The sequence below is a fragment of the Dendrobium catenatum genome, unplaced genomic scaffold (genome assembly GCF_001605985.2).
Source record: "Dendrobium catenatum unplaced genomic scaffold, ASM160598v2 fragScaff_scaffold_29, whole genome shotgun sequence".
Classification (NCBI taxonomy): domain Eukaryota; kingdom Viridiplantae; phylum Streptophyta; class Magnoliopsida; order Asparagales; family Orchidaceae; genus Dendrobium; species Dendrobium catenatum.
Window position 1 is genome coordinate 374274 of NW_021318491.1, and position 20703 is coordinate 394976.

At 35.5% G+C, this 20703-nt stretch overlaps 1 protein-coding gene across 10 annotated transcripts in view; it reads right to left on the minus strand.

The window, feature by feature from the left end:
* LOC110092424 (filament-like plant protein 7) overlaps window positions 1-20622 on the minus strand; it is a 25110-nt gene extending 4488 nt beyond the window's left edge. Inside the window, exons 1-9 of one of the 10 annotated variants that reach the window (XM_028693048.1) lie at window positions 19904-20622; window positions 19008-19135; window positions 16779-16953; window positions 16027-16187; window positions 15018-15627; window positions 14710-14778; window positions 7280-7412; window positions 4789-7201; window positions 4639-4699 (exon numbers count right to left, since the gene is read on the minus strand). In XM_028693048.1, coding sequence (XP_028548881.1) covers window positions 4639-4699; window positions 4789-7201; window positions 7280-7412; window positions 14710-14763 — 2661 coding nt within the window. In that variant the 5' untranslated portion in view covers window positions 14764-14778; window positions 15018-15627; window positions 16027-16187; ... (1 more) ...; window positions 19008-19135; window positions 19904-20622. The remainder of the gene's footprint in view (window positions 1-4638; window positions 4700-4788; window positions 7202-7279; window positions 7413-14709; window positions 14779-15017; window positions 15628-16026; window positions 16188-16778; window positions 16954-19007; window positions 19136-19903) is intronic. The other 9 variants (XM_020816963.2, XM_020816959.2, XM_020816957.2 and 6 more) reach the window with 9 other exon arrangements.
* Between the last annotated feature and the right edge of the window lie 81 nt (window positions 20623-20703).

Sequence of the window (20703 nt, forward strand, 5' to 3'; positions counted from 1 at the left end):
GGCCCAAGTCTCCCCTCCATCCTTCCTTGCTTTCCAAGTTTCCCTCTAGGGGAGAATTGAAAATCTGCCTAATTTAGGTCATCTTAAATTTGGAAGGATTTCAAATTCAAATCTATTTGAATTTGAATACCTTCCTTAAATATGATTGATCTAATTTGGGAAACTTTCCAATCTTTTCAAATCTGAATTAATTAGAGATTCTCCTCTAATCCTCTTTCCTAACTCAACTTCCCTAAGTTTAGAAACTACTTAAATTCAAATGCCCTCATATTTGAATTTAAAACTCTTTCCCAAAATCAGAGATATATCTTTGGAAAGGATTCACCTATCATCTCAATTAGAATCATAATTGGGATTAGGATTAAAACCCCTTTCCTAATTTAACTTTCTAAAACTAGATCCTAATTATTCCCTCAAATAATTCTCCAATCAATCCCATTGAGGGCTGCCGCCCCCTTCCCCTTTCCAATTGAGATCCTGGAATTACTCAGCTCACCGTCTAGGAAGGAAATTAATCCCAGGTTGCTCCTGCTGCTGTTTATCGAAGTTCTCCCATGATGTTCAACTAACTTCCTATCATCCAGGGAAGAAAAATAAAAATAAAAACTCTGAAATCAACACCACTCAAAGTACTGTTCAGATTTCTGGACAAAGCTTGTGTGCTGTCCAAGAATTCCAGCCAACTCCATGGTTGTCCAGATTTGCATGGAACAAGGAACTGCTGTCTAGATTGCAAGGAACCAGAAAACTGCTGTCCAGAACCTCTCTGGGCTTCAATCTGGTATCCTCACTTTGTCGGCAACCACAACAATCACCCATGAGCTTCGTGTCCTCCTCCGTTGGTTGCTGTCCAGATTTCCTGTACATCGCCAGGTTGCTATCCAGGGAATTTCAGCTAGCGATCCTGCTCTCTAGAAATCCACCCGTTGCTGCCCAGAACTGTCCAGAACCACTGTCCCAGGTTGGATACTCGCTGTCCAAAGGTTTGAGCATGGATTTGTTGCTTCCGAGCTGACAAAGACGCCACCAACTGCTGTCCAACCTTGCGAGAAGATTGAATCTTCGCAAAGGTTGAACTCTTTCCTTTTCTCTTACCTCCTTCGTTTATCCTTGCTTGTGGTTTTATTTGATTCATGCAAAATCTTGTCAAACTCCGCTAAAAAGCTTAGTGTTTGATAGGAAGGGTGTGAGAGATCTATCATAGCACTACTCTTATTGTTAGATTAAGGATTTCTTGTTAGAACCCATCTCGTATGCAACGTCAAGAGTAATTGATTATTATATGGGTCTTTAATTTTTGCAAGTAACTTGGCCTAAGCTTGTGTTTACCGCTCTTTGTGTTTTATTTTATTGTTTAATTCATCATCAAGCTTTAATTAACTTGCTCTTAATTATCAAGCATGCAAAATCCTTTATCTAAATCAAATTGTCATACATGTCCTGCATCAGCTTATTCCCTCTCGTACAGACTTAAATAGATATAGTGTTAAGATTTATTGGAGTTTGCGTTGTTGGGATGTCAAGATGAAAGAGATATTTCAATAAATATATCTTCCAATTGAGAGTTCTCCTCATGAAAATGTGTTTGAAAAAAAACTTTACTTCTCATTAATGGTGATCTCTCTTGAAATAATTTTTTTTTGTAGCAGGACGATAACACATACCCTTTTTTAGTAGAAGAATACCCAATAAAAACATGTGAGAACTTTAAGATCAAATTTACCCCTATATTATTTGTGGATGTGAACATAGACAATGCACCTAAAGTTTTTTGGAGGAACATTTGAGAGGAAGTTATTTGTGGAGAAGAATTCAACCAAATAGTTTAGAGTATTCTATTGATTAGGTATGTGAAAATTATGACGGCTTCTTTCCAATATTTTTTTGACACTTGATTATAGGGGAAAAAAAAACAGTTCTGGCGACTTCTAGGATGTGGTTTATTTATTTCTTTTTTTTTTTTGCCACACCATTTTGTTGGGAGTAGCAGGACAAGAGAATTGAAGAATGATACTTTCATTCTAGAAGAAGAATTATAATGTATGATTAAAATAGTTATAAGCATTATAAATCTAAAAAGACTAAAATACCTTAATGTTAGCATTGAATTATTTTTGTATTATGACAATAAATATGAGCAAAATAATGTTTATACCAGATTTTTGTTTGATAAAATATATCCATATCATCTGAGTGCAACTATCAAAGAATGTGATAAATCCTATGGATCCAAAAATATTAGGGATTTTGGAAGTTTCTCCAAATATCAGAGTGAACAATAAAAAAAGAGCAGAGAATCAAAAATAGCTTTAAAAAAAAAACACGATGACATATGACAATTTCATAGGTCTTGCTATGAAAATTTCCATATTTACATTCAAAAAAGAGAAGGAAATATGCATTGCAGGGCTTTGAAAGAGGATTGTCCTAATCTATAATGATATTCCCATATAGTTTATAAATTAAGTGTTAAAATGAAAAAAAAACATCATAAGCAGTTTCAGTCTTCAAGAAGACATAGCACATTCTTTTCTCTAACTTGCCTAACTGTCTTCCATATGGTGAGGTCCTGATAAATATATTGATTAGCAAAAAAATTTAACTTGCAGGGGTGAACCTTTGTGATTTTAAAGATATTCAAATATTTATTTGTCTTGCAACAGTTTGTTAGGAAACCACAACTATTTTTTTTTCTCTATTGCCGTGATAGGATTTTTAGGTTCGAAAAAATGTTGGTGTTGACTTGTATATACGCTTCAAAACTAATTTGAGTGAGCGTAACTAGAACAACGCCTGACCTAATGCAATGTCACGTGAAACAAGTTTCTAAGCACTTTGATTGCGGCTGAAATCCCTCAAACGTTGTTAGTTTGTGAAATGAATTACATCAGCACATTCAGGATGCCAAATTTACCCAAGGAGAATGCTCACACGTGACTTGAGCGACGTTGTGTGAAGAAACAGACTTTTCCGTTGCATTTAGAAAGTCAAAATTATCGAGAAAAGACACCCATGTTGTATGGGTTGTCGCACGAGCGAAACACAAACATTGTTTTTTATTCTAAATATATTATTAAAAATTTTATCTAATAAATCTTATATATATTAAGATTGAAAAAAATCTTATATCAAACCTAATCTACCTTTCGAAAATTTAACTCGAAACTTAATCCATTAAAACTCTCCCAAATAAATGGAGAAACCGTAGCGAAAAATTTTTAGTGGTAGCAATTGGCAAGATTAGTCATATGGTCAATAGCTCCTAAATCTAAACCTAAGTGTGAAGAAAATTATTTAAGGCATTAAAAATACAAGAGTTAGTAGTCATAAAAATTTTAGCCAAAGAGTATGATACAGATGATTTTTCCAAAGAGTTAAATTCTTGGGTTTGACAATTTCTTTTAGATTGGGACTTTTTTATTCCGCAAGATAGGCCATTGCGTAGATGAGTGTTGAGAGCTTAATTTTGATTTCATAGATGAAAGTAGTGTCCTTCACTTCTGAGTATATTTGTTTGACCGTGAAAAACTTTTTTTTTTTGCGGTAGATAGAAATATGTATGGCACACTGATACAGTATTCCACAACCAACTCAAGATCATAAAATCAACTTCATCCCAAAGTACAACTTTGGGTCCTTCAACTTCGCAAGAGGATACATAAGAAGATGGATATTTTCCTTTCCTTTCAGAAGGTCTTTACAGTTTGAGACTACTCAAATAGTTTTTTTTCCATTTAAGCAATATGAGGCCTAAGCCGCCAAAGTTCTCATTTATTTTGATTTTCACCCTTCATGATGGTTGACTCATTGGAAGAGTAAAACAAACAGTCATACTAAACAAAGGTTGGAAGAAGAAAATCCTAATATCGCTCTAATATCTTGTAAAAACAAATGTATATACTACTTTGAATTTTTATAGCTTTTTCTATACATTGTAAGGAGATATATATAGACTTTTGAATAAAATAGAAATAAATTGAAGCTAATTACAGAAAAAGAGAGAAATATCCCAAAAAGATTGACGGTAGAGGGAGCACATATATTGCAATCATAAGACTATGCAAGATTGATCTAGTGGGTAGAACTCTTAATCAGAGTGCTCAAGGATTCCTACAAAGATAGGTTGACATGTGTGTCACACCAAGGGTGGGTCATGCGTAGGACTAGGGCAGGAGCCAATGCATGCATAGGGTGTGGTCTTCACAATCTCCAATATTATCTATTTCTAGTATATATGTCTATATTGAATTAAGATACACTGCATAAATTGCTAGTATGCTTGTACTTTACTTTGAAAAGAAAATGACACTGCATAAATTGCTAGAACATTACTTTGAAAAGAAAATGGAAAGTTAGTTGATCTGATGTGCATTTAGACGAAGAACAGTATACATTTGAAAATTTCTATTTTCACCTATTTAAGTCAACTCAAATTCAATATCATCCATAAGCTTTATAGCATGAAAACATATGATGTTGGCCGACCATAACCTCCTATGTCATATATAAATATATATATATATATATATATATGTGTGTGTGTGTGTGTTAAGAATGGTTTGAAATTGTAGGTATTTTGTTGTTAGAAAATTTCCATGTATTTTCATAAATAAGAAGCCTAGAATTTCTGAAACTTACTGTTCTCAATTCCTTCTCCTCCAGCACCGTGTCAAATTTATGCATATATTTATCAGATGCACTGCAGAGTCAAACAAGAATAATATTTACCATTTATAGTTAATTCATGTAAAAGGAATTGGAAATGGGACATAGTGTAAATTTAACTACCTTTCTATTTGAAGCTGAAGTTCGAGACATCTCTCTTTCAATTCTTCACAGTAGTTACTTTTTTCCTCCAGTTCAGCTTCAAGAGAAGAAAACTTTTGACGGGTCTCATTTAGCTCAACCTTAGCATCTGTAAGCTGGTTGCCAAGATCTTGACTTACTAGCTTTTGATCCTCATCCAGTCCGCTTGAACCCTTCAATGTTCTCAGTTCAGTTTGTAAATTGGAAATACATTTTTCATACTCTTTAAATCGAGTAACTGAGTGATTCTTAGCACTCACTGACTTGAGAATTTCATCAAGATTTTTCTTTCCATACTCTACATTTGCCATCTGATGTTTTAGTTTTCTATTTTCATCTCTAAGCTTAGACCCAATGATACCCATTTTGGACAAAATGTAAAGGCCATCACGGATAACCTTGAATTTATCATGAGCACCTGCTTTACAATTCACTCCCTTGGAGCTATTAACTTCAACTTCAGTATCATCATCCCAAAATAAAAGATCACCACCAAAGTTTTTCTTAATTGTTTCTTCCATTTCGGACACATCTTGAAGAGAAAAACAATGATCACTTATCCATCCTAAGGTTGAAGCTAATTCACAAACGAACTTCTCGACTTCAGCCTGTTTGCACAACATAACGTAGCACGCATCAATAAAACGTTGAAGCACCATAGTGAGTTCAGAGCTTTCCCAAAAAAAGATGCATGTTTTCTGCATTGTAGATGATGCAAGTTTATGACATGGATCAATGTGTCGATCATTCAATGAAATTAAGTTTTCCCCATCGTTAACCGGCATTTCTCTCGGTATAAATCCTTCAATTAGATCTATTATTCTATGCAGCACATTTTCTATTTTTGATTGAAGTGGTTGATTGCCTGTTTCACTTGGAAGAAACTTCTTCGTCCCCAGTAACCCATCTGCTGAAGTAAAGGACGAATGACAAGGCCCTTGACATGCATTATCTCCAACAAAAAATGGATCCAAAGGTTTTGCCTTGACAGTTGTTTTGTTTTTATTCAGAGCAGTTCTAACTTCAAGAAGAATAACATCCAGGTTAAGTTGTGTAGTGTAATGCTTCTCCACTATTACTTTTAAAATATCTTGAAGCCAAGTAGGATATTTTTCATACTGGATAAAACATGACTGGCCTCGAAGATCAAATTCACCAGAATTATATAATTTTTCCACCGGAACTAGCTCTTTACTCATGGATTCTAGTAACTCTGGTTTTAAATCAAGTGATTTTGGTGTCAAGAAAATATATTCTTCTATACTTGATCCTTCTTCTGGCTTATCTGCACAGACGATCGCCAGCTTTTCCATTTCCTCAAAATCATCCATGAGACTTGATTGCAAAGATCCTATAGCTGGTTTACCAATTCTAAAGTGCTCCAATTGGAACATAAAAGCAGATTCCCATGATTCAGGACATCTTACAGCATCTTTGTTTCCACCATGCTCAGAAACTGATGCCAGAGTCAGCTCATTTGTTACAGAGCTGTTTCTTGCTACTTCAAGACAAGTTGATCCTTTTGACAACTCCGTGAGTTGCTTTTCAGCTTGGGATAACTTAGAGGCTGTTCGTGCAAACATTATTCTAGATAACTGTAACTCACCGCTTTTCTTCTTCAGACTTTCTTTAAGAATTTTGTTTTCATCCTCAATTCCATGAAGTCTAACAAGTTGCTTGCTCAGTGCATCATGCCCAATCTCTTGTGCCAAATGAAGACAAGAATCCATTGTATAATTTGAATTTCTTCTTGTTTCAGGAACAGAATTGCCGAGCATTTCAACCTCACTCCTCATTTTAGCAATAGCAGCAGGACCTGGGAGCCGCTTCCGGATCATGACACGCAATCTATGGCATTCAGATTCTAACCTATTGATCTTCCTTGCACTTTCCTGGTGCTGCTTCTGAGCACATTCAGCTGATCTCAGATTAAACTCTCTCTCCTGATTACGAATAACAAGTTCCTTCTGAAGCATACGGACCTCATACTTGAGAGATTCATTGCTTTTCTCAGAAAAATCAAATCTCTCCACAAGTGCTGCAAAGTCTGTTTCTGCCCGAGATTTAGACACATTTAAATCTTTGATAAACTTTTCTTTCATGTCCAGGATCCCACAAAGATTGTTTTTTTCTACAGATAATTGCTGAAGCCTTTGACTAGCATCTGCTAACCTCTCTTCCAAAACTTGTGTTTTTTCTCGCTCCTGCAACAAATTTACTGAAGCATCATTAACAGTGCGATGTTGTTCTTCCTTGAGAGCATTTAACTGCTGAACACATTCTTTTAGAGCAGCATCGATGTTGGTTACTTTTTCTTCAGCAATGACTTTCTGACGCAAAGCATCATCAAGTTCGAGCTTGAAGGATAATGCCTCAGCTTCTGCCTTTTTCCATCCTATATTCAGCTTGTAATTGTTAATTTCTGGGCTTTGATGCATAACGAGAGAGGTCAAACATAAGGAAGGGAAAACACCTGCAATGGCTTCCTCAGCTACCTGTGACTGTTTACCTATAAGAGCATCTTTGGCATCAGACTCATTGCGAGCAGATGACAGTTGCTCATTTAAGTTCATTAATGATCTCTCCAGCTCTAAAACTCTCTCTTTCTGCAAAAATTCAAATATATGTCACTACTACCAGATATGATGAAAAGTGCTTTCTTTCAAAAAAAAGGAAATGTCAAAATTTTTATTTAGTTTGATGTCATGAAGGTCCACAAAGTAATGAAATGGGAAGCACAATTTAAATTTCATTGATCAGTGTAACAGTCTATGTTGAAAACATCGAAGTGATACATAAATCATTTTACTTGCGATCTGAATTTTTTTTATTATATGTATGCTGTATTGGCAGGTCAAAACAACCAATATTACAACGATTGGGGTGTGCGAATTCTTTCTTCTCATGCTGTTCAACTAGTATCTTGTTTGGATCCATTGAAGCTACTCATAACTTAAATACATTGAAAGAATGTAGAACTGAACTAAAACTAGTTCCATGCATGCCCAATAAGAGTCATTAGTAAGTTTCATTTTTAACATGGGCAAAAAAGAAGAAAAAAAAAAACAAGTTTCTATTTAATGGCAAAATTCCCTATGGCAGAATGTATCATATATGATCTGCACATCACCATCATCAGCGGCGTTATGCTAACTAATAACTTAATGCCCTATGTCATACTATATAAGGTATTATATGCTTTAGCCTAGTTTTCCTATATCAAGTTGAACCACATAATCTTATCATTTTTCATGTAACTTTCTAGGACGTCACTGTTCACACAATTTTTGCGTCGACTCGACTCAGATCGAGCCGATTTGAGTCCAATTGGGCTCGATCTTGCTCGATCAATTTGATTGAGCTTCGTCGAGCCCAAATCGGAGCTAAATTAAGTTCAATTAGACTCAATTAAATCCAATTGAAATCAAATCAATCAAGATCGACCCAAATCGAACTCAATTCATCCTCATGGGACCCGATTAGATGAAAATTGGAGCCAATTCGAGCTCAATTTTATCAAATTGACTCGATCGGACCCAATTGGACTTGAATCGACACAAATCGAGTCTGATTAGGGCTAAATTTCAATCCAATTGGTTCAATTTGAACCCAATTTGACTTTCCAAATCATAATTTTGAAATCAACGGCTCTCAATGTCTTAAAATCGGTATGCTCTATCACTCCTTCAAATCCCTGATCTTCTGGGATATACAGTAGCTCTAGGCCGTCAGTTTTCATGAAATTGGGCTATACAAATTCGAGAGCAAAGCTTCTGGCATGGGTGTTCTTTCCCCTTCTGCTTGTGTACGTCAAAAGAGAGCGGTAGAGGTAGAGAGTGAGTGGACCTTCAGTTTTTTGTGTATACCCAAGCGGAGGCGAGAGCAAACCGAGCGGACCTATTCCTTCGTGAGTCCAAATGAGGGGGACATCAAAGGAGAGACCTTTCGTTTGATGTTTCCATCCATACCCGAGCCAGTAGGAGTCTTGTGTGTGTGAGAGGAGTGGAGCTGGTCTGGAAGACTTATGTTTGCATGCATATCCAGAGCAGAAGCCGAGCAAGGGAGTTTGTTTGTTTGTGTGATCATGCATATCCAGAGCTAAGGCCGAGTGTGAGAGAGGAGCGGGCTTCCTGTTTGTGTACCTCCTGTGCGTGCGACCTAGGCAGATCAGAAGCCTGGGTACCGATTCTACCTCCTACGAGCGAATCAAAGAGTCGAGCAGCTTCTGTCATTTCCTAGGAGTGAATCAAGCAAGGAAGAAGAGTAGGCTGTTGATCCTATCATCAAAATTAGTGAGCTAGAAGTTATGGATGTTGTTTTCCTTCTATCAAGGGGAAGAAGTGAAGTGAAGTGGAAGGGCCATTAAAGTGTTTGGAGGCTGTTTGCTTATTGTAGAAGTTTCCTCCCCATCGCCAATTCACTCAGGCAAGCTCGTGACATTTAAATCAACTTTCAGGAGCATTCAAATAGAAAAATCGACAGTTCGGAGCATATTGGACAGAAGATAATGCTTTCCATCCCTCCGCCCTCCGCCTTTGCAAGGCGAATGGAAATCCGATAGCGCCGTGACATAACCCGACAAGGTAAAATCCCTTAAAACTTAGAAAATCTCTAGGTCTTTAAGCCGTTGATGTGTGGTTGGTGCTCCAAAACCCCTTGGGACCTTATAAACCCTTGTAATTAATTTCTAAACCCAAGAAAATCCCATGTTTGTTGTTCTCTTTGTAAACTGGTGGAAATCCCGTGATTTCCATCCGTTTACTCTCATGTGAGAGCTAAAAGGGCATGCCGGTGCACGTAAGGTGTTTGGATTGATATCCTATACCTCTAAATGCATGAAATAGCATCTTATTACATTCCAACAACGTCACTTACAATCAAACCCTAGGTTAGGTGATATTATTTGATGTGGAATCGAATGTTGAGGTGTAGATTCTCTCCAAATATTGCAAGCTATGTTTCTTTTCCTAAAATCACGTGCACGACAAAATTGGCATAAAACATAGAAACTTGCATTAGCAAAGAACTTGTGGATATTTCTAAAAGCATTGTTGGATATTCAAAATGTATTCAATATTATTTAAAAGGTTATTTTGGTAACATATTGTAGGATTTTACATAAATTCTCAAGGATTCATTTTGTAAATCCTAGAGCAAGTAAGACCAACCAAACTCATTTTGGGTACGTTGCAAAGCTTGCAGAGAGATTGACAAGTGACCGGTTGCTCTATCATGCAAAATCCTTAAAATTGGAAACTCATCTTCATGCATTTCTTAAGATAATCAAATCATGTAGATGTGTATTTCCTATCCTAACATGATTCAAAATCATGTGTCATAGGTCTCTAGCTTGGATCACTAAATCTCCAAAATTTGCAAGTTTCTAAATATGCTCACCTAATTCTAAATGCTTATAAAGCTAATTTGGAGTGTTTGTGGTCCCCCGAAGGCTCATAGCTAATGCCCCATCACACTTCGAACTTATCTAAGCTTGTTATGTTCAATTCGAAAATTGAAATGACCAAGTGTAATAGAAAACAACATGGGCAATTGATAAGAGAAATCCTAAGAGTTTAAAACCTCTTCTATAAGCTTTGAATGAACTAAGTCGTGACAAAATTGACTTAGAAATCTCTCCAAAGCCATAGGCAACCTCTCCTATTTAAAATGAATCTACAACACTCTAAAAGAATATAGGGAGCTCTCTTTTAAATGCATACCTCTCTCATGCTCGATATTTGAAGCCTCCTCAAAGCTCCAAGTATTACATTGCATGAATTTTAACATACCTTAGGAGCTATTGTCAACCCCCTTGTGTATGATGTTAGGAATTTCCCTAAAATATTACATGCATCATGCCACAATTCTTGATCTTGGAGCCAAATTCCAAGTTATTCTATCTTATTTGTTGGAGGCTTGGAGCACAAAGCCTGCAAATAATCCTTTTGCATATAGGATTTGAATCCTAAGTTTTCTCCATTTACTTAGCCCAAATTAAGTGAGTGGTCATCTCTCTTTGAACACAAAATGTTCAAAGAGTATCCCCAAGTCGCAACCCATAAATTGCATATTGCTTCTCATATTTATCTTACTCAAGTTTGATAGATAATCATGCTTCATTAAAGACAAAATTCAATGATCCATCTTCCAATTTGCAACCCATAAATTACAAATTGCTTCCCTTTTTCTACAACTCAAAGGTCATAGAAAATCCTCTCATTCACTCAATCCAACTTTGATGAATGAACTCCTTTCTTTGAACACTTGAAAGTTCAAAAGAAATCATTGTGACTTGTAGTCCAAATATGTATATCACCTTCTTGCAAATGCCAAACATAAATTAGGTAGATAATTACTCATTGAAGATAAAATTCAATGGTTCTTTCTTGGTTTGCAACCTCCAAGTTGTATACTATATGCTTCCTTAGCTTGAAAGCCATAGGAAATCCCCCCACCTCTTGGCTTGTTGTTTCTCTAAACCAACATGAAAGTTTCCAAATGACTTACAAGGAATTTATAAGAGTTGTGGCTAAGCATAGGAGCTCCACTCGTGCCTTCCTTTCATTCTCATAACCCAAATTAGGAGAATGAACTCTCTAACTTGAATAGCCAAAAGTTCAAAGGAACTCTACATGATTTTTAACCAAACTTATATCATCCCCTTATGTTTGCTCTTCTATATGTAGCAAACTAAGATTTTATTATTGAACACAAAATTCAATGATTGCTTCTTTATTTGTAGCCCCAAAATTACAAATCTTCCCTCACTTCATGGGCTACAAAAGCCTTAGAAAATTTCCAATCTTAGACCTACACTCTAAGTAACCTTTTCACTTAACAGAGTAAGTGACTTCCTCCTTCCATGACATTTGAAACATATCATTTAGATGTCCTTTAAGAGTTTCTTTCTGTTGAAGTTCACCTTACATCATTAGGTGAATTTCACAAAATCCTAAGTCAAACCCTTAGGCATGTCTACTTTACCATATTCGGTGGATATTTCTCTAATCCAAATATTAAGAGAACTTCAAAATTACCAAAAATTACATAGGTCTCATTTATACAATGATTAATCATTCAACTCAAAAGGTGAAATGCCTACATCATTGAATCTTAGGATTTCATAAGTAACAGGCTCACCTCAAAGCAAGCAATGGCTACTTTATGGGTTCTTCATAACCCTCCTAAATATAAAATGAATAAAAATCAAATAAAATCTTTAAGTCACAAATAACATAAAGTAAAATCACCCCTGGATTAAGATTAGATATCTCAATTCCTTAATAAAACAAAACTCATTTGTAGTGACATACCACACAGCTAACACACACTTAATTGCACAACCCCTATGCATGTTAGAATTATAAATTTTCTTTTTATGCACATGTGGTTGATGTTGTGGTGTGATGCTATTGGATTATCTGCGTTGTAAGCATTTTCTTTTAAGTGGATATAATAGAGATATATATTTGCTTCTTCTGCAGGTGGTCATGTCCAAGAGAGGATGCAATAAGTCATGATTATTCAAATAATGTTTGCTTGCAGGCGCTGCTTAAAACCCCCCAAGGAGGTATGACCAATATGATAAAAACAAAGCTTGATACTTTAAATTTAGGATAATTTTGTGATGAATGTTTTGTCATATAAATTGCTCCTAATCATTTTCTTGTTTTGTAGACTCTAGCTTTTTTTTTGCATTTTAAAAATATATTTGTTAGACTTATGATGCATATTTAAGTCTATGGGATATAGTTATAAAAGAGATGAAGCTCAAGACCCATCTAAAAGTCAAAGCTTCAATACCTCATAGGCTGAGTCTGTAAAAATATTTGATTTTGTTGTATAATGGCATGCAACTCAGTTGCCAATAATAGTTGTAATAATTTGGACATTATTTATATTTATATTTTGATTGATTTTATATATATACAAGCATGTTTTAATTGTTTAATGAGTGCGCATTAGAAATACATGCTTTTTTCAAGGTTTCTTCATTTGATTTTGCTTAGGGGTGGCCTGGACTTGAGTTATGCAGTAAGCTATTAGGATAAAACTAATGTTTCTACCACTTAACATATAAGTAATCTAAAATCAATCATAGAAATAACCATTTTTTCAAATAAAATAAATTTTGTATGGCTCCTTCCAAAGAGCTAAGTTTTCAAAGTTAAAATGATCATACATGTTCCGTGTGTCACATGTAGAAAGTCATAATTTAAGGATAAAAAATATACATTCAGTGAGTCAACATTGTGCATACCCATATGGTCAGACAATTTGGCCTCAAAATCAAGTTGTAAGTCATATCCTCTAAATAAAATAGTCTTCCATACTCTTTATATGCATTGAGACTGTATTACATGATTTTAAAAGCAAGGGTTTAGTTGGTAGCCCTTTCTATGCAAGGTTGTAAATCTAGAAGTCGGGTTGACTATGCCTTATGTGAGGTGTAGTTCATAAGTATTTCATACTCTGTTAGACTTAAGTTCGAGGCATTACCTCTCAGCTATTCTCATCTTAGCTCTAAGATTCAAGACTGTTGTTAACTTTTCAATCACTTCATAAGCCATCATATTTTGGGCATTTTCTTCAACATGTGTTGTTGAATATAAACCCTAACATTCTAAATTAAATTGGTTAACTTAAACAAAAAATTAATTTTAAAATATAAAGTCCAACATATGATAGTTTGAGTACCTCTGAATTTCCTCATAATCAAGTACTCCTATATTCTCATTTCCTCCCTTTGGTTCTCGTTCAAAATCTGATTTTTAAATTGATCGTTCATCCTTGAAATTTTTAAAGAGCAAATCTTTGAACAAAAATTTCATAAATTTCAAAATGAAAAGATTAGCCAATATTTTGATGACTCTAAAAAAGAAATAACTAATTTAATCAAAAGTGTTATCAAGTAACAAATATTCGAGATGAAATTAACCATATGAGCTTGCCTCTATGAGGCATCTGTACCCCAGAATAAAATAAACTCTGTTCAATCAAATATTGAACAGGGAAAAATCTCTATTAAAAATAAAATTGAGTTTTCTTATTAAGTCCATAGCAAAATAATATTTTTGTTCATCGGGATAATATATTATTTTCTATATAATGCTTGATCACAAAATATCTCAATCCATTAAGGATGACAAAATTTCTCCAATAGTCACTCATCTTATGAGTGCTCCACTATGAACACATATAACAGTGGAGTTCACAAAGGAAATCCATCCATTGCACCAACAGAACTTGTATATTATGGCATAACTCTTTACTTAAGTAACCCAATAAATATCCTTTCCTCTACTTTTGAAGTAGGATTTGATTAATTCATGCTCCACTTTTTTCTCCTGGAGTATATCATCCTACAAGCACGCCAAAAGCCATTCCTTGTTCAAGCATCAGCTCTTGTAATCACTCACAACCCTCATCGAACTACCCTCTTTAGATTGGGAATGTCATAGATGCTTTGACATATAATCTACTAACCTACCATTACAAGTATAAATCAACCAAGTTATTCTCCGTTATCTTATCATCAATGATGTTACTTTCATCAGCTTTAATATAAATATAGATGATGAGCAATTCTTTATCCGTACAAGCACTCAAACCAACTAAAAATGTCATAATATTTATAAATCCTTGAACTGAATCCAAAGCATTCATCCTTAGAAAATGGTTTGCTTTAGTTGTCATAAACTCCATCAGCTAGTAGGATGGAGTTGAATTGTATAGCACTAAGGCTTCATAACACACTTTTGTTTCCAACTACTTCTACCTCCCCTAGTTCTCTCTGAGAAAGGATACAACAGGGATATACTGATGAACGATTTAAGCCCATTAAAGAAAAGCAACCGAAAAGGCTACATGTGAAGCTGATGAAATATTAGATCTAGGACTTACAGTGATGGCTTTTTCTGAAAGTTTTCTCCTCCAAATCCGTGTCTTGGATTCCATACTTATAAATAAACCCTGCAAATAAACATTAAAATATTATTTCTCTTAAGAAGGTGAAAGTAATGTAATGATGTAATATTCCCATCATGAGATTCATCAACAAGAGGATAAAGGCCTTTCAGCATTGATTTGTTCAAATAAATACAAAATTAATCTATAGAAATGAAAGAAAATTTATTTGTACTTGCAATTTTATTTCACGCACATGGATCATGATAGTAGGGAAACAGGTACATAATAATACTAATGAAGACCTTTATAAAAGTTAGACAAACTCAATTCTCTGTGCATTAACTACAGAAAGATTAGAAATGGTGAGAGTTGTGGGCCATGGATATGATTCCCATTTTGAGAAGCAACCAACGTAACTCAAATGGAACCACATGCCCATCCAGAGATGCATCAAGCCAGAATGGTTGTAGTTGCCTTAGGCAAGTAACTCGGGTTCAAGATGGTTGATAACCTGTAATCCTGTGCACTGAGGAGAACAAGGTGCTAGAACTGAGAACTTCACAATCACACCATCACAACATTCAAAAATATAAATGTGGGATTTGAGTTAGATTACTCGTTAAAGAACCGTTAATTGTGCTCAAGCAATTTTCGACAACCTTTTAGTACCTAGAACTTGCTTTGGCGACAGCCCATTCACAAATCCCACCAATCATGGTAGGAAAATTTTTTTCGAGCCTCTCAGAGAGACATGTGGTCTCATACCTTAGCAACTGAGAAGAAGCAGGGTGTAATGATTCCTAATCGACAAACAGCTGCTTGTGTCAGTTGTTAGGTAATCTCCAAGTGTGATCCATTGCATTGTACCTCCGCCATTGGTAGTGAGTAGGCATGTCTTTTGGACTAGTCAATCTAGCACCAGCAATGCAGTTAAATTAGAGAGCGTTAACACCAACAAAAGTAATCAACCAATATACTCTAGATGTGTTGACAGATGATATTTGCATTCAAAATACTCTTCGGAAAGGGGCCTAAGGTTGAAATATTTAGCATGCAACTCAAGTTGACAAGGAAAAAAGATTTGAGTTTGAAATATTTAGCATGCAAATCAAGTTGACAAGGAAAAAAGATTTAAGTTGCATGTCAACTTGCATGCTATTCATCAATGGCGGAGAATATCAACATAGATTTTCTCAGATTAACTTGCATGCTATCTGAGAAAATCAATTGAAACTGTACGAGATTAAAAAGGTTATTAACAGTCTAAACAAAATTAGGCTTTTGCAAATTTGCAAGGCTGCCATATTTGACCTTAATTCTTGGACAAAGGCCTCCAGGAAACATTGCACCATATCAAAGAACTTTTGAAAAGCAAAAACTGCAGAGTCATCAGCATCAGCTCCAAGCCAGAATACACAAGAATGTCCAAGCTCGAGTGTATGATTTATCACAACAAGAGGCCAAGTAATCACCTGATGCCATCACAGGTATAATGTTAATTTAAAAAAAGTTTATTAGAGTTTTATTTGACATTTCATCATATAGGCATAATTTTCATTCAAAATAAACCCGCTAAAATTTTATTCAACATTGGCACATCACATTCCTTCGTCTCTGAGGAATTCACCGAATCCTCGGTTTAAATACATCAACTATGCACCCAACATTACTAATAGCATTGCCCAATGGAGCGCATATAGATTTTAGCATAATATATAAATCAATCAAAGAGAACTATAAGAAAAGTTTTGAGGTCAATTTAGTCTTATTGCCACTATATAAATTAGATACAATCTTAGGGATGAATTTGTTATCTATCCATTTCATCTTTATAGATTATTGTAAGAAGGCAGTCAAATTCAATTGTTCTGGTGAAGAAGAATTTAAATTTGTTAGAGATGGAAGAATATCATTCATGATGTCTCATTTAAAAACTTGTAAATTATTAGAAATAGGTCACCAAGATTTTCTTGCTCAAATAAAAGCTATCACAAAGAAGAAATAATTATTGAAGAATGCACCAATTGTGAGAGAATACACATAAGTATTTTTAGATAATTTACCTGGTTTACCTCTAATTTGGGAGATAGATTTCTTAATTAAATTGATGTCATGATCAGAACCGACGCCGATGTAGGTGGCGACACAGCGACGGACAAGAATGCGATAGCTGTCCGAATCGGGCACCTCAAACAAACTCAAGACGTGCTTCTTGGGAGGGTAACACCACCTGAATTTCTTCATGATATAGAACCCAAAAACAACAGAGTAAAAACTCAAATATTATTCATATCCAAATCTGCCCTATTTCAAGTATTGACTATGTATTTATAGACAAATGTAGCAACATAATATGCTACATTCAGTAGAAGAATGTTATATTCCTATACAACCATATAAACTACCAAATGGAATTAAGCTAGCCTTAAGTTAAAATGTTTTAAGCCGCTAAGCTCCGGCGTCATACAATCGGGGTCGGAGGAACTTCAGACTCATAAGAAGATGTCTGGTTGGCCACCATAAGGAGGTGAGTTTGGTTGGCTAAACCGGTCTGGATATTTCCACCCAGTATCATTCTCCCCGTTTATGAGAGATTTCAACATAAGATGGAGTCGATGACAAATGGGATAGCGGGCAAACTCAGAATGTGTCTTTAGTAGTACCTGCAAATGGCACGATTCAAGAGTTGAGTTGAACTCGACACCAAATGGATCGATCATGCAAATATCATCAGTCACAGCGAGAGCCTTCATGAACTTAGTGTCGGAACGTGCGAAGGTACCAAGGAGGTTACCATGTTCATATCGATTCCATCATCAATGATGGAAAACACACCCAGTGCCTTATCATGAATAATATGCATGACTAACTCCTACTGGCGTTTCATCTTGCTATCGTCATTATCATCATATGCGGGTTGCTCAAGATCAAGAACTCCAGAAAACATGTCGTCATCATATTTGTCATATATGAGCTCATCATATAAAGGCAAAGATGATAATTGCGACAAAGGATCTTTAAGCCCACTGAAGATGGACTCAATCAAAGGTGCGGAGAAGGTTATGGAATAATTAATTTAAGTGTCATTTAAGAACAAATTGTCATTTATTCACTAAGTGTCAAATCCCACGGATAAGGTTATGGAATATTTCTATTAGTTATGATCACTTAAATCAACTATGTACTCAAAGATAGTTTTTGCTTATGTGATAGACACAAATAAATGTGGATGACAAATTAAATATATTAATCATATTTTTAACTCTAATAAGATTACATGTTTTAGATATATTGAATCTATTGTTCAAAGTGATGGTGAAATAGATGGAGATATTATTAATAGAATTCAAGTTGGATGATTGAAGTGAAGGGATGCATCGGGCCTATTATGTAATAGAAAATTACACCTCGAACTTAAGGGTAAATTCTATAAGATGGTTGTGAGACCTGCAATGCTTTATAGCATAGAATGTTGGCCATCAAAAGAGAAGCATAAAATTAAGTGTTACAGAGATGAGGATGCTCAAGTGGATGATGAGGATGCTCAAGTGGATGAGTGGCTTCAATCTTAGATTTGGGAAGCGAAACAAGTATATAAGTGAAAAGATTGGTGTAGCCCCAATGACAAATAAGATTAGAGAGAGTTGCCTTAGATGGTTTGGTCACATAAAACGTCGGCCTTCCGATGATCCTGTTATTATAGTAGATGTATTAGATTTGACCTATATTAGAAAAATTAGAGGTAGACCTAGAAAGGCTTGGTTAGAAAATATAAGAAATGACTTTTGTTTTATTAGATTTAAATTAGAATTTGACTCTTAACAGGACACAATGGAGAGAAAGGATTCATACAGCTGACTTTACATAGTGGGATAAAGGCTTGATGTCATTATTATTGTATTAACTCTAACAAATGAAGATCATTTGTAATCAAAGTGATAACTCTGGCTTCTCTCAAAAAAAAATTCATGGCAATTTAAATAGAATATTTCCTCATGAATCTCCATACTAGATCAAACAAAAAATACTTCAGGAAAGCCAGAATCAATTTATAGAGATTGTTGCAGCTTTGAAACCTAATTTTGAAGATGACGAACGGATGTTTCAGGCTAACAATGATGACTATTAGAGATAAGGCCATGGCAGACAGCTGGGCCGACATGCAAAAACTATTGGATCTAGGTAAATAATGACACCATTATGCAAAGGACCTTAGGTGGAAGAAGCCACATGATTGCACCAATAAGTCTGCACAAATGCATAACAAGATGTTCACTTAATGGGTCTCATACCTTTTGTTTCTTTTTGTAAAACAAATCAAGTGGCTCGAATTGAAGGAGATTTTGGTTTTACTTTGCTTTTGAAGGAGATTCTCTATCTCCAACATGTAAAATTGAGTTTAATTTCAGGAGAAGTCCACCTGTAAAATATACCATTAATAGATGTGTTTCTGCCAAAAAAAGGCAGACTAAGTTTGAGTAAGATTGCTCATAAAGATGTGCTTGTACTTCCTCCTTCCTGCACTTTGGTTAAACAAATAAAAACTTGCTTCATGTATATTCATGCATTATTTTTTTTTTTTGGGTATCACATGAACATCAGAAATCATGTGATGGTTCCGATTAAAGAGACCTTCAGAAACCGAAATTTCACTATTTTTCTCAAAAATCAATTCTCACCGCTCCATAACATAGCCATAGCCTGTCATGCATTAATCTCCTCCCAATCAAATTTTCATAAATGACAAATTTTAATTAAGGCCAACTACTGGGCATAGGGCAAAAACAGCAAAGCGATTTCTCTAGGACTTCTACAGACAAGCGGGTCAAAGCCATAGGAGCTCACAGCCCGCAAAATAGCAGTGCACCAAAACCATATCCATAGTTGTTACCCCAGAACACATCACTTCAGAATCAACCAAATGCCAGTAGAAGAACAACAAACCCTTTCTGTAAAAACTAAAGAAAGGACAAAAGAACAAACTTGAGAATACCCTCATATACTCCTATCAATGTCATAACTCAACCACCTCATGAAAAAACTCAATAAGAACCTGCCATCGTCAGAAGTATATAGATATCTTTTTTTTTTTCGCGGGAAAAAAAAAAAGAAATTAAATGAATGAAACATTATCCAACGTATTTGGCATGCATTGAGCCAGGGAAACAAAAAAAAATGCTAGACTGACCTGGCTATGTTCGGCCCTACGACGAGGCGAGAGCGATGAACCAATTTCACTCAGCAGGAAGCGAAGAAGATAATGAAGTATATAAAATAGGAAAGGAGAGGACTTTACTTCTCTCTTCCGACGAATGCTTCTCGGAACCGTTAAGCCCAAAGCATTTACAGCAACCGCCCTTATACTTCTCAAAGCTCAAAGCTCAAAGCTCAAAGCATTGATATTGATTTATGATGGAGAGAAGCAGATGCCCTTGGATGTCTCTTTCTAGTGTGACTGCGCGTGTGCAAGTGGGTAGGGCTACGGTACAATGACTTTCAAGTAAAGGGGATAAAGCAGCAAACAGCTCTTTTTATGGGGAAACGGAAAAAGATGGAAAAGGGTGGAACTGTGGGGGCATTGCAATGTGTGCCAGGTTGGTTCTGTCGGCAGCGAAATGTGCGCCACCAACGGCGGGGAGGTAATGGTTTTGTCACCAGCTCCCGCGATTAGCCGTCGGCGAGAGATTTCCCCTGTTTATTGCTTTAAAAGATGAGGAATCAATCGTTGCTTTTCGCCTTCCTCTACCTTTTCTGCTGCTAATGGTATGTAGTGTCATCGCATTGGATTCCAAACTTTTTGCTTTTCATTCTGCATGATGAAATGCTGTAGCCTACATCCACGGTTCAATTATAGTAAAAATGCTAGAGAGCTGGAAGAAAGAGACGAAATTTTCCTCTAAAAAAAGGTAAAATCTTAATAAATTATTCGAATGTAAAACATGTTAATGCATGAAGCAAATTTATTTATAGGCCCAATTCCTTATAACG